This window comes from Tarenaya hassleriana, unplaced genomic scaffold, assembly GCF_000463585.1.
Source record: "Tarenaya hassleriana unplaced genomic scaffold, ASM46358v1 Cleome5, whole genome shotgun sequence".
In the NCBI taxonomy this organism is placed as follows: domain Eukaryota; kingdom Viridiplantae; phylum Streptophyta; class Magnoliopsida; order Brassicales; family Cleomaceae; genus Tarenaya; species Tarenaya hassleriana.
In genome coordinates this window covers 4754869-4769368 of record NW_010967707.1, presented here as the reverse complement: position 1 = coordinate 4769368, position 14500 = coordinate 4754869, and the positions used below count along the sequence as shown (strand labels likewise).

The 14500-nt window shown below is 38.2% G+C and overlaps 4 protein-coding genes across 5 annotated transcripts in view; 1 reads left to right on the top strand and 3 right to left on the bottom strand.

Annotated features, from left to right (window-relative positions):
• LOC104826975 (zinc finger protein JACKDAW-like) overlaps window positions 1–1678 on the top strand; it is a 3790-nt gene extending 2112 nt beyond the window's left edge. For both annotated transcript variants that reach the window (XM_010559963.2, XM_010559964.1), the window contains exons 3-4: window positions 69–337; window positions 665–1678. In XM_010559963.2, coding sequence (XP_010558265.1) covers window positions 69–337; window positions 665–1383 — 988 coding nt within the window. In that variant the 3' untranslated portion in view covers window positions 1384–1678. The remainder of the gene's footprint in view (window positions 1–68; window positions 338–664) is intronic.
• A 1241-nt stretch (window positions 1679–2919) lies between these two features.
• On the bottom strand, window positions 2920–3950 carry LOC104826974 (fasciclin-like arabinogalactan protein 11). The gene has a single exon (XM_010559962.2). The coding sequence runs from the start codon at window positions 3832–3834 to the stop codon at window positions 3103–3105; it is 732 nt and encodes a 243-aa protein (XP_010558264.1). The 5' UTR covers window positions 3835–3950; the 3' UTR covers window positions 2920–3102.
• An 813-nt stretch (window positions 3951–4763) lies between these two features.
• Window positions 4764–8199, bottom strand: LOC104826973. Its single transcript, XM_010559961.2, has 8 exons — window positions 7951–8199; window positions 6983–7474; window positions 6434–6602; window positions 5886–6171; window positions 5713–5785; window positions 5505–5595; window positions 5315–5394; window positions 4764–5216 (listed from the first exon to the last, which is right to left on the bottom strand). Exons 1-8 carry the CDS (start codon window positions 8038–8040, stop codon window positions 4956–4958), a joined length of 1542 nt encoding a protein of 513 aa, XP_010558263.1. The 5' UTR covers window positions 8041–8199; the 3' UTR covers window positions 4764–4955.
• Window positions 8200–9904: 1705 nt separating this feature from the next.
• On the bottom strand, window positions 9905–11931 carry LOC104827454 (probable E3 ubiquitin-protein ligase LOG2). Its single transcript, XM_010560625.1, is given in 5 exon segments — window positions 9905–10243; window positions 10347–10383; window positions 10385–10837; window positions 11149–11618; window positions 11887–11931. Coding segments are annotated over 5 exon segments (1182 nt in total). The 3' UTR covers window positions 9905–10066.
• Window positions 11932–14500: the final 2569 nt, after the last annotated feature.

The following is a 14500-nucleotide window of genomic DNA, read 5'->3' as shown; positions in this document are numbered from 1 at the left end:
TTTTTTTTTTGTTTTTATATATATATATATATATATATATATATATATATATATGAACTGTATCGCAGGAAAGATAGTTTCATCACACATAGAGCGTTCTGCGATGCTTTGACGGATGAAACTGCGAGGATTACTTCACTCGGAAACGACAATTCAGTTTCGGCAAATAATCTGAATTTCGGAAATGACAATTCTGACAATAATCTGAACCAGCTGCCTCATGGATTTGTCAACAGAGATACTGTTCATCATCCGGACATTGATTCGGCCATTAATCATCATCATCATCAGTTCGGTTTAGGTTTTGGACAAGATCTGTGCGGAATGCATACCCAAGGTATGTATGTATCTATTCTTGTGTGACATTCCCTTAATTTGCCCACTGTCACATATAATCGTTTGTATATATATCTATGTATATATATGTACACACACACATATATATATCAGCAAGTGTAACTTATGTTACAGATTAACTTGAATAATAAGTCATAGAGTTTGTAATATAACATTTTTTTAACCTATTTTTTGTGCTGAATTGAATTATCAATTCGGAAAAACGAATGCTATAAATATTCAAATGTGAAGATTATATATGTCCGTTTAGTTCTCATGCTTAATTATATGAATCACTTATTGATTGATTGATTCCAATTCCATGTAGGTTTATCTGAGATGGTCCAAATGACCTCCACCGGCGGTAACCACCATCTCTTCCCGTCGTCCACGTCATCACTCCCGGATTTCGCTGGCCAATCTCACCACCACCACTTCCAAATCCCGGCGACCCCATTAAACCCTAATCTCAAATCATCATCACCAATGGCCTCAGCTTCACTACCATCGCTACAGCAACATCAAACCCTAAAAGACACATCTTTGTCTCCACTATTCTCCTCTTCGGACACACAACATCAAAACAACAACAAACCCATCTCTCCCATGCCAGCAACCGCTCTCTTACAAAAAGCCGCTCAGATGGGCTCCACCAGAAGCACGGCCTCCGCCGCTCCGTCGTTCTTCGCCGGATCAATGATGTCATCGTCGGCGGCTTCTCCTTCTTCTTCTCCTTCTCCCCGGAACCCTATCATGATCCATCACCAAATGTTCAACCCGAACCCTAGGAGCATCAATCATCAAGAGAACCACAATCTTTCAAATCCTTCTCCGCCGCAGAAAAATTCGGCGACGAGCTCCTCCACCGCTGCCCCTAAAATGGCGAACCCGAACCCAAACCCGGGTCAGAACTCGATTCAACAGATGGGTATGACCAGGGATTTTCTTGGAGTGCGCAGCGAACATCATCATCATCATCAACAACAACAACAAATGGGTCGTCCGTTTTTGCCTCAAGAACTCGCGAGGTTCGCTCCATTTGGTTGATCTCCGATTCATGATACATCACAATGGATATAATATTTGGTATTATCAATATGTTTTGGATCGGGTCAAGATCAAGAAGAGAACCACTGGAAAAGTTTTTCTGGGGGTTAGGGACCGTGAGATTTGTGAAGGGACATGAATTGTTTCGCATTGTGCGGTTTATTATGTTATATTAATGTTCATATATACACCGAGACATGCATTTAAATGTAAGATCGTGCGTTTGGCATTCCTTGTAACGTATTGTCGCAGGCATTTTGGTCCGACTATTATTTGGATTTTGAATTTCGCGTGACTCTGTATGTAGAAACATCAATATTCCAAGTATTCAAATCATCCGGAATTATATTTTGATCTAAGCGTTCTTTTGCTCTTTATCATTAGAAATGCTAATCCCCCCTGCCGGTTAGTGGGCTGTCGTGAGCAAATAGATATTTGTTCTAACTTATGGGTCTATATTGGGCCTACACAGATTTTAATGGGCCTATTTGAATTCCTCCTGGGCCTCTAACCTTCCGTTTGATTATGCTTTGAAGACGTGGCAAATCATAAGAACCTTTTGATTAGTGGGTCCCGCACTAAATCCACGTGGTGATTGTTCATTGGATGAAACAGCGTGCAACTACTTGCTTGCTAAATCAAAGAAAGAGGTAATACCCGACGGATTTAAACTGAAAACCAAATTGTCTTCTTTCTTCTCTGTCTCTCTTGAGGATTCAAGTTCGTGGGTTTACGAATTTACGTACGCATATACGTACACACATATACGTATATGCATATGTGTTGAGATCTGGTTGGGGTCATGTCGGGCATGGATTTCTTGGCTTGGAGAGGAATGGCGTACACACACCTCCTGCTCAACTTCGTATTCGCTTGTCAGCTTCTTCTCCTCCAACCTCTCGTATCGGCCTTTGGTAATTTTCCCGGAACCTGTCTCCTTTCGTTTAAAATTTTCCCGGAAAAGATTTGTCTGCTCTGGGAAACGATGTACTCGATCTAGTTTGGTATCTATCCCAGTTGATAGTAGTTGTTTTAGTTGATTTGGTTACTTGGGTATGAAATTGTGGATGAAATTGGGAAATCAAAATAATCGATTCCTCCTTTTTTTTTTTTTTGGATTTGCTGGTTTCATGCCGATAAGATCATTGAAAAATTGGGAAACCTTTTCTGTTTCATATATCTGGCGGCTATCCCCGGGGCCCGGGGGTGGCGGTTTTCCCGGAGGTTTCGGTTTGGACTTCTGATTCTTCATTCCTCAACTTCGATACGATCTACAGTGACAGGCACATAGGGATTATGTAACTTCGACTTTTCAGTTCATATATATATATATATATATATATGTATGTATACACACGCATTCACCAAAGTTTTGGTTCTTCCTCGTATCTAACATTCGCAGGCTATCTGAAACATTTTGTCGCATTGTATCGATCCACAATATATATATATATATATATGGTTGGATCTTTGATAAAATTGTAACTCAGGAGTGACCTATTTCTTGAGAAAACTGAGATTTTCCCTTAATGCATATGCAGAAGATTTGAGACAGATAGACAGAATCTGGGCAAAAAGAATAACATATGTTGTCTGGTTCCGGATCAAAACAATAACATCACGCAAGCTTGCACTGGATCAAAAGAGAAAGAAAAAAAAACAATACAAATCTCCAAATCTCATCGATTATTTATATAGCCAGTGGCTTTAGTCCATGAATCATATCCACAGGGACGAAGAAGAAGCAGCGAATGCAGACACCACGGCCACGATGATCCTGACCCCGAAACCGAGATCAATAGCTGAACCAGATGAATCCGTGGAACCACCATCGTCCCCTCCGGTAGCCGAACCCTTTGAAACTGGACCTCCCTTCTCCGGCGCCGGGGCCGGAGCTGGCGAGTCGGGTGACCCGAAAAGCGCCAAAGGAAGAAGAACCTGATCGACCTGGTAAACAGAGAGCTGTTTGTCGCTGTAAATAGTGTTGGCGACGGTGGCTTGGACAACTCCGGTGGTGATGTTGACTTGGTTGCCGGAGCTGGTGATATTCAACGGGAATTTACCGTTTTGCCCGTCGCCGGCTTGCGTGCGTAAGGGGTTGCTGACGGTCTGAAACTGAGACATGGTGAGAAGAGTGGGGAGGACATGGAACTGAACAAGCTGAACCTTCTGCTGGTCGGAGAGGGAGTTCAGGGTTCCGGATTTGAGGCTGTTGAAGGCGTTATCGGTGGGAGCGAAGACAGTGAGGCCTTGGTTGGAGGAGGAGTTGAGCTGAGTGTTGATCTGGTCGGCTGCCTGAGTGCTCTTGAGCAGTCTCATGAACGTTGTGAACTGACCCGCCTTCTCTAGGACCGCGGTTATGTTGGTGGGTCCCGATGGGGTCGGGGCCTGGCCGGAAGTGGCCGTGAACCGGAGGAGGAGGAGGAGGAAGAAGAAGGAGGGCATGGCCATTTGTTTTTAGCCTCGAGTGTGTGTGGTTTGAAGAGGAGGGAGGGTTTGTTAGTTATATAGAGAGACGAGAGAGTGTGGTGAGAAGTAATGTGTAACGTTTGGTGTGGGGATGTGATCCAAAGAGTGTTTCCTTGCAAGTAAGAGTTTTATACATAAAAGCGTTTTGCAACCAATTCAAAAGAGACTTTGGGATTTGGATTCTATGTAATTATATGGACCCACTTCTTCTATCCTACGTTAGGGAAATTTCACAACGCCGAAATTCAAATAATTCCAATCGAATTGTTACATCACTTGGCACAGAACATGAGAGAGAGAGAGAGAGAGAGAGAGAGAGAGAGAGATTGCTTTGAAGGGAGAAAGGAAGGTGTGGAAAAAATGAAATGATGAAGAAAGAAAGAACACAAGTTGTGGTGTGAAGGAGTGTGGTTGAAGAAAAATATCAGTTGGAATGGCTAATCATATGATGTAAATGTTTTCTATCATTATTATCATTTGGATCCCAAGGTTTTATCATTTGTAATATCTGTGTATATATAATGTCCTTTGTAGTTTTGTTTATAATATAAAAAAATTTTGCTAGTTTTTTAAAAAAAAAACGTTTCAAAACGCTATATAAAAGAAAAATACAATTAGCTTTATCATTATTGGATTCAAATTTCAATTACAGACTTTTATAGCTCTATCAATTCATTTTTTTTTATAAAAAAAAAGCATAGAAGTATAACCACCGTAAATCACAAAACAAAATCACATTTCTTGGACAGTTGCATTACAACCAATATAAAGTGAAGATTCATTTTTTAGCTAATCAAACTCTTAATCTTTATCCTTCATGCAGATAAAATGACTATTTTTCTTTATTTAATTCACATTCATCTGCCTTTTTCTTTATCTGCTTTTTCAACACAAGAAATATATATATATTTTTTTCATTTCACATTTCTGTATACAAAAAAAAAAAAAAAAAAAAAACTCATCAACTAAAGAAGCATGACATGACTACTTATCCACATAACCAACCTAGTTTCCATATTTCTAAAATGCACCGACCAGAGTATCTCGAATATCCGATCTGTGCTTCGGTCTTTGATACCCGCAAACGGGGAGAGAGCGAGAGATTAGCATATGGGCACGGGTTCCGCACCTCTGGCTTCAGTTTCCCGAGGCCTGTGACCGCCCGACAAGCTTTGATCTGTCGGCGTCGTTGTCTGAGGCGGAGGTGGAGTCTGGCTCGGACTCCTCCAGGACTCGGCTGATATCTCGGGTACCCGGCTTCTCCTCCATTTCAGAATCTCGATTAGAACAGTAGTGCTGGTCATGGTGATTCCAAACCCGACCAGTGTGGCTAACAGAATCGACAGAACCGGTTGTATGTGAACCTGCAACAAGATCACAAATACGACATATCTATTATGTATGTATCTGATTCGATATCATGTCGGAACGAGAACCACTGACCAGAGCTTGAAACTCTTACCAGCGAGTAGAAAAGGTGTGCGAAAATGACGACGAGGCAGAACTGAGCAGTTGCGTATACCCACACGTACTTCTTCGTCACTGCACGTTTGTTGGTTACAAAAAAAAAACATTTTTTGATCCGACCCGAAAAAAAAAGAATAATAACTATTTCAGAGGAGAACCCAGAAATCTGAAGAAACTCTCCTTACCCATTGTTGTTGATGTCATCGACGCGAGAATACCTAGGATGCAAGAGAAGGGCAAAGATATGGCGATGGCCCCTGACTTCATTTTCATAACCTTCGTCACGAAATTTTTTTTGGATAGAAACGTTAGAAACCATTCACGGGTTTTATCAAATCCACAATATACGAAACCATAGGTACTGAAAGAACCAAACTTTAAGCAGAGGCTTACGAGAAGCTGCTCGAGGTAACAGAAGTATGCGAGCATGCTTACAATGACGAGAATTGGAACATCCTGCCATACACTGCGAAGCCATTTCCATAAAAAGAATGACAATCACAATCTAAAATTATACAAGATCAGATTGAAAAGGTTTTTTTTTTTAAATAAAAAAAAAAACTTGCCTGTATCGAGAAACCTCGACATCAGGGACTCCAAATCGGCCCTGAGTATTCTGCATGCGGAGAAGGGTCACGGGAAGATTCTGGACCTCTTGCTTGCACACATCACAAGTTCGGTTCCCTTTAATGGTGAACCATTTAATTGTGCACTCTTTGTGTGCAAGAGCTAGCTCCCCTTTGCACATGCACTCCATCTTGAAGGCTTCTGAATCTTCTCCCAATTCAATCAGGCAGATTCTGCACACGGCTTCCTCTTCAGGAACATCTTCTCCCCCATCCTCGTTCTCATCTGAAACATATCACTAATATAAGGCATAGGTCGGTTACTGTATGCATGTTTAACAACACCAAAGGTAAATTTTGGTCTCAAAATGAAATCTTTATAACTTTAAAACCAAGTTCCATATCTACCGCTCAACCCAGCTATCAAAAGTCCAAGACTTGATGAAAGAAAACTCCAAGCTTCACCAAAAATTCAGACTTTGTTCACAGTTGCTAAAGTATCATAACAAGCTTCAGGACTGGGAATTGATTTCTAGGTGTAACTTTACCGGTAGCACTTCCTGGAGTCATGCTTGATGCCCTCATTCTAAGGTTCCCCTCGTCTCCATGTGATGGAGTAGGAATCACGCGGAAAAACCCTAACTGCCTTAGACTTCCATCTTTGTTGAATGCGGGAACAGAGCGTGAACGATGAATAGGCACTTGAGATCCTCTTCTCTGCATAAAAGAGACCATAGGCAAAAAATTTCCATTTGGGCAATCAAACCACTGCTGGATATATGATGACCTGACTGACATAACTCAAACTAGAAAGCAATGTGTTATTTCAAACGTAAGCCTATCAACGCTAAGCAAAGTGTGACCAACTTGATCAAGGTTCAAAACAAAACACAGAAGTCACAAAGGTAGTTCATGTGTCCATCCCCAAGGCCAAGAGGATTCACCTATGCATATTATGCAGATCCAAGGATATCAGTAAACACATCAGAATGAACACAAATAAACTGTTATTTTTTTTCCGACACACAAACACTTCCAAATACTTAACTCTAACAAAATCAGTGATGAGTAAATACTGTGAAAATTAGAATATTCACCATAAAAGCAAACGGATCGAGCGCATAGCTCCCATGCATGGAATCAGGATTTGAGTGAGCTATTGGAGTTGCAGGTAGGGATTCTGTCTTCTTCAATCTTGGAGCTAAAAGATTAGTGAGAGACCATGTTCTCGGAACATAAGACTTGTCCCTCCCTTCTGAAGCAGACCCGATTGACAAGGTTGCAGCTTTTTCAATATCCAAAGTGCTGTTAGTAGCCCGATTCTTGAAGCTTAACTTTGGGAGGAGATTTTTCAAGTTTGGTCTATTTCTTGATGGTGAAGGGCCCGGGGACACATCGAGATTCCCAAATTTAGGGCTCGACATTGGAGAGAAGTTGACCTTTTTGGCAATCGGGCTTGACGCTGTGGATACATTTACTCTCATGAAATCCTCTCGGACGTCTTCAGGTGTTCTCGGCGGTGTACCGAAGATAAGGCCTTCCTTCCTTTGGCGTTGGCCCAGCAACATCTCTTCGGTTATCTCTCCATCCTGCAAAACCAAGGAAGCACAATCATCAGAAATCGAAATATTAATCTTCTTGTTTGGTTGTCAATAAAGCAGGAGACAAGCTATCAAATACCCTCATTTTCTCATAAAGTTTGCTCCTTTATCAAGTATTCAATCAGCAAAAAAGTGTAAATCTCATAAACAAACTCGAAATTATGTTCCTTAATCGACAAGTATGAACCCTAGATGCCAAAGAACTTTTGTGCCTTAAATCATTACAAGTACTCTACTAGCGATGTGACCTTTTCTATTCCATTTTTTCTTCCACGGCTCCGAAAATTTTCAATTTGCAGAAGACCCAACAATTCACTAAAACCCTAAACCCAGAACAAGACCAACGAACGACGATCGAAGGAATTCTAAGCATGCCCATCAAAACGATAACATCGAAAACGAAATTAAACCCAAATAGCTCCTAGATAAACCGAGGCAAATCAAGATAAGGAAAGAAATATCACCCTTTGAGCTGGAGAATCGTCATCGCGAGGCCCAGTTTCTCCTTTTTCTTGTTTTTCTTCACTTCCGACCGATTTTTTCTCGTCCATCATCGAATTCGAACAAAACCCAGAAACAGAAAACTAAAAAAAACAAAAACCCAGAAGAAATAGAAAAAAAATAGTCCCTGAATTAAGGAGAAAGAAGGTAGGATTTCGCAGAGAAATACGGGCGAAGAAGTTTCTGAAGAACCATTGAGGGAAGTTGCCGTTTTATTTGTCTCCATTATTATTACCTTTATTAAATACAATTATTCCTTTTGCTGTCATTCGTAATCGTATGTATGGTTTTTTATTTTGAAGAAAAGTTATATTAATAAAATAATTGTCTAATCTCTATGGAACTTTCGGACATATGCTGTATCGGATCGATTTAAGGATTTGTTTGTTTTTTTCATCGTTAATTTTATTAATTACATCAGTTTCGGTTTAACTGAAAATATCTAACAGCATCTGAATTTTAGGGAGATGATAAGAAATGTAATGCAAAATATTTTTAATTGTTTTCTTTTTTAAATAAATAGTTGATAGTTTTTCGAGTAAAACTATATTATAATTATCAAATTTGTTGATTGATATTAGAAAAGATATCGATGATATTGATTTATAAATATATTTAATAATTATAATGATATATTTTATAAGTTTATGAATTATAATGATATATTTTACAAGTTTGAAAATAAATTTAAACGGAATTTATAAATTTTTATAAGTTTTATCCTTTTTTAAAATAATTTATATAGTCGATTTTTTAAATATTACACAAATTTAAAGTAGAAGATTTTTTTTATATAAATTAGATTATTGATATATTTTTTGAATTTATCTTAAAATTCAAAATATAAAGAGAAAATGTTTTACTATATCTAACTTTATTCCAAAACTTCTTATAATACGAATTTATTATAGACGTATATGAAAGTGCATCACAAAATTCTCTTTTTTTTTTTTTTTTTTTTTTTTTTTTTGCACCGGCAATTTAGTAATTTATTGACAATAAGTATCTATCAACTACATTCTTCAATTATATATGAACATCTCTGTAGAAATAATTTTAATAATCGTTGAGCATAATAAAATACATATGTGTGTATATATATATAGAGAGAGAGGGGGGGGGGGGGAGAGAGAGAATAATTGAACAACCTCTAAAATTGGAAAAGGACAGGCTTGTAAGTTAGTCAGTGTGATGCGAGAAGATGCCAGTTGGTCCGATAATGCGACAAGCAATATTGAAATGTGAAACTCTTTAATTAGTGATTAAGACACTTTATTAAACTATTTTTTTTTTAATAACCTCTTCTAAGAAATGAATAGATTTGGTGACGCAGCTGAGATCAAACTACATGATTCACACCACACTTAACCCGATTAAAAAAAAATATATTTGACGCACTATGGAAAATAAGCATAATACATTTTCCAGTATAATATTGTCATTAAATCTCTAGTATCATGAAAAATCCAAAATATTCTATCGTATATGGACCTAACTGTAACTTTTGAAACATTCAGGTCTGAATATGAATAAGTTGTTAAATTAGGGGGCTCAAAACGTAATTTGCCCATAATATTATGATGTTTTCTTTCGATTGGGCCTTCGCTTGAGGCCCACCAAATCTAGTCCGCTAAACCATAAAAAAAGAAAATTAACATTTCGTATTCCGTCCTGTTATTTTCTTCATTTTTTTTAAATAAGATTAGATTTTTTGTAACATATTATAATTATAAAATTGCACATTGAACATTTGCTAAAAAATCGAAAATTTCGTATTACATCGGAATTCACAGTTCACCAATTTTTTTTTGTTTTTTAAAAAAAATCATAAAAGATTCGATTTGGAATTTGGATATATATATATATATATATATATATATATATATGGTTCAGTTCCACTAAATTCAACATGAGGGATGGTGGATTCAAAGCATACATTTATTCAACACCGGAAGATGAATCAACTTTATGATGGATTCAAAGCATACAGTTATAATTTCAGCAAGGGATCATAAAATACAACACATTTCATATAAAGATATAGCCGCTTTGTTTATGTTTCCTCCACGACTGTTGCATTCATTGAGAAGAAGAGCTCGGATGCTCTTTGTCTTCTTCTTCATCCCCTCCTCCTCCATTGCCATTGCCATTGCCATTGTTCACCTTTATCTCCAAAAGCCTCTCGACGGGCTGCCTACAGATTGGACACCTATTTGTCTGAAACCTCAGCACCTTTGCGCATCCACTGCACATACACTTCACCCCACGCACACATACACACACACAAAAACCAGAATGGTTTCAGGATCATTTCCATTACATGACACATCTGTGTTTCGATGATAACTGTGGAACTTACCATGTGCCGGCAGGGAAGAACAGTCGTGTCCCGTGGCCTCTTTCCCCGGGTCACCTGCATCTGAAGCGTCCTCGTCTCCATCGACCGTGTTACCGATCCCATATATCTCCTGCAACTCGTATCTCATCCCATTCACCCACAGTATCTGCTTCACCACCCTTATCTTGATCTCCCCTTTCTCCTTCTCATACACCGCCTGTGTAATCTGTGCATTCGTGGATCCCGACCCTCCTTCTGCTCCATTCTGGTTACTGTCTCCGGCTTGAGTTGCCTCCGCCTTAACTGCTAACGCGTAGATGTCTGTGTCGGCCGCCGCTTTGAGCAGCTCAGCATCCTCAAAGACTGAGAAATCTATCCCGGTGCCAGAGGATTGTATGAACTTCTGACCGAGTCCCTTTTCGAAATCAACAGTCACTGGTGGCAGAATATCTTCCTTGGTCGGGGTTAGATTGCATTCTCCGCCTTCTTTGGCGAAGAAGACGACTGTGATCCTGCTCTCCGGAACCAAAATAAACAAAATCCAGTCATTTAAGCACTCGTACACACAAGTATATCTATGCATATTGCATATGGCTCCTGCAGCATGATCAAGCGTTGATCTCGTCAAAGTCCCTACCAATTCGGATTAAAGGTTCGAACTTTTACACTGAAGTCATGAGGAAACCAGTCATAAATACGATCCTTTAACTATTCAGCAAGGAGGTGCGAATCATCTGCCGCAACTATGGTCACAAACATATGATCGTTCACTATGATCTCTTAACAACTATTTGGAAGTGAGGCAGAGGAAATGGCAATTAACCTTCCGGAGACGGTCGCGTCAAACGTGAAGGAGACGAGAAACCGACCCGGATTCTCCAAGTCGGGTTCCAGCCTCAGTGTCTCCTTCTTCAGATTAACGTCGTTACGGATCGTCACGGCCTTCTGGTGCTCGACGTACGGAAGCGGCGGCGGCATCATCGGACCGCAGTGATACCTCCCGGCGGCTGTCCAAGGGTGGTATGGCTGCGGCGGATAGTGATGGTGGTGGTGGTGATCGTATGGCGCCGGGAGAGGTCCCGGCATCGTAGCCGGAGGAGGAGGATAGTAACCTGGGTACTGGTAGTACTGGTTAGGGTTAGGGTTAGGATTCGGGTAAGGCGTCGCGGCGGCGAAGACGTAACGATTGGGCGGGATCTCCGTCGCCGGAGGCGGAGGAGGAAGATTATAAGAATCTGGCTCCGGCGTCTCCCGTGGCGGCGTCTCCCGCTTTCTCCGCCGTTTCCGCTGCTGCTGCCGATGTTCCCCATGGCGATTTCAGACGAAACCGAAATCAAAATTACCGATTTTTCCGCGACCCAATTGATCAGAAGCGAGAAACCGATCGTGGGTCTATCTTGAAATCGGGAAAATTGAGTGGAATTGAAGTAACGTAAGAATCAAAGGGAAGAGATTTGGATTGAAAACAAAAAGGAAGAAAAGGGGAAAGAGAGAATAATGTGAGAGAGGAAGTGGGTGACAACGATGGGGTCGGGAGGGGACGAAGAAGCTCCACCCAAACAAGGAACACCGTCGATGGCGTTAATGGGAAATACAGGTAAAACATTTCTTATTATTGTCTTTAATGATTAGGAAAATATATTATTATTATTATTTAATATTTATTATAGATTTTGTTACTATAAATTGCTATTAATTGTCTCATTATGTTGCCAATTGACCAAATATTTAATTACGAGTGAAGTTATCATTCCATTTCATAGTTGAACTTTGAAAGATAATATAATTTTTTTTTTATAAATTATACTTCACTCGTAATTAAATATTTGGCCAATGCTTTTAGGCTAATATATATTTTTTGGTTGCAAAATGGTAATAAAATAATTTTGGTTAATAAATTCGTTATCTTTTCGTCCTTGTTTTTAATAACGTAACATTTTATCGTATGTTTAATTGTTTTAGTGTATTTATCAGTGTGATTTAATTAAATATTTATTAAATAATTTGGACGTGTAAATTTGTAAACATTTTAAGATTTACCCGTTTCTTACTAAGTTGATAAAAATACAAATAGTAAAGAAAGAAGATATGTATTGTGGTTGCAGAGTCTAATTCTAATTTCTAAGTATTGTATTTGTATGAGGAGAAGCAGTTCAGTATTAAAATTCATACATACATTGCTTATTACAAGAATCAATGGATGTATACAATTGATCTGTCTTGTGATAAAAAAGAATCAGCAAACAAAAAAAAATGCATAACATGAATTTGCTAATAAACTTTGAAGTAGATGAAAGGTATAGAACCAGAAACAGTCGATATATACACACACAAACAAGCGTGTACGTATATGCCCATCATATGCATGCATGGCTCCTCGCACGCCATTCACAAAGACCACCCGCTACTTTGATGAGCTTTTGCAAATGGCATACAGGGAGCCAGGCATATGTATACACACACACACACACTCTTGAGCTTTAAACACATACATACATACATACATACATACATACATACATACATACATACATACATACATACATACATACATACATACATACATACATACATACATACATACATACATACATACATACATACATACATACATACATACATACATACATACATACATACATACATACATACACACATACACACATACACACACATACATACATACATACATACATATACTTCTTTTTATGAAATGTATAAACATGTATTTTTGTATATGTAAAGCTATATAAATGGGTTAGTTTGTGGAGCTGTATATATGTAGATGTATAGATGCTAAGATCGATACGGACATGTGCCAATGCAAGGCAAAGCTAATTGATACCTTTGTTCTTCTTCGTTTACGAGAAGCAAACGATTTGATCTCTTGGAATTGAAAAGAGCTCAGTTTGGAACATTTGCAGTTCCAAAAAGGAGATTCACTCTCTTCTCTTTTGCTCTAGTTTCTGTGTCTATCTTATTATGTGTGTGCGTGCATATATATGTGTGTGTATATATATATGCTCATTGTGTATGTGATATAAACATACACATAATTGAGAGAGAGAGGGAGCAAAAAGACTTTTAAATTGTATATTTACTTTTTATATATAAGTGTATGTGTTTTATTCATAGAGTCTAATGAATAAAAGAACTAACATATACAAAAATATGATACATTGGTTGATTTAATCACCCCTTTTATTAGATGGGGTTAATTTCTGATTATGAGGGCAAATTGACAAAAATATAGTATATCGTGATGAAAATTTTAAATAAAAAAATAGTGTGTATGTGTAAAAGACCAAGGTAAAGACATAGCCACATGTAATTGCAAATAATAATAATAATAATAATAATAATAATAATAAGGATTGATTCGCTTTTTTGCAGATGTGTAGAGGAGAAAGCAAAAGGTCTCTGCTGCTGCTTCTGAAAATGGTTTGTCTCAAAGTGCTTGGATGACCTCTGGATTCCATGCTTTCCCACATCAATACACTAACACCTTTATATATATATATATATATATAATATATTTTAATTTGTTTTTTAAAATCTAATATATAATACTGTTTGAAAAACAAAAACAAAATCTTTCTCCATATCTACCTATGCCCCTTGAGCCCCTCTGATTTACATCATATCCGTATCTTTTGCTTCTGCCCACTTTCATTACATCATTTTTGCAAATCTGACCAATGGCTTCATGATGTGGTCCATTCTTCCATTACCCAAATGGAAAAATGTTATAAAATTATAACCTAAGTTTGGGTAATCGCTACATCATGCAAAACATAATTTTATCCTGATTCAAATTCAAAAAGGTCCGATAAATTTCTAGATTATTAAAAAAAAATTGTTATAAAAATATCTTAATACTAAATATGGCGGATAATGTGATATCAAAATAGGCAAAAAAAAAACTTAAAACATAAACATTATAATATACATGAAAATGAATGAAAAATGGGGCATGGATGTGGGTGCAGAAAAAAGGACAGGAAGAAAGAGATGAATGATTGAGAAGCGGTGGAAAAAAAGCTGCAAAAATTTTAGACAGAGATTCCATGAACGGAACTGAACTGCTTTCGCTTCTCTTTCTTCAAACTAGTTTTTGGTTCTACACATTGTTGGATATCTAGCTTGAAAAATACTGTTTTTAAATATTGTAGGGA

Excerpts from the sequence above, each read along its gene's own strand:
- LOC104826974 (XM_010559962.2), bottom strand. The coding sequence starts at position 3,834 with ATGGCCATGCCCTCCTTCTTCTTCCTCCTCCTCCTCCTCCGGTTCACG.
- LOC104826973 (XM_010559961.2), bottom strand. The coding sequence starts at position 8,040 with ATGATGGACGAGAAAAAATCGGTCGGAAGTGAAGAAAAACAAGAAAAA. Across the intron at positions 7,475-7,950 it reads ACGATTCTCCAGCTCAAAGG|GATGGAGAGATAACCGAAGA; the intron begins GTGATATTTCTT and ends TTGGTTTTGCAG. Across the intron at positions 6,172-6,433 it reads GACTCCAGGAAGTGCTACCG|ATGAGAACGAGGATGGGGGA; the intron begins GTAAAGTTACAC and ends GATATGTTTCAG.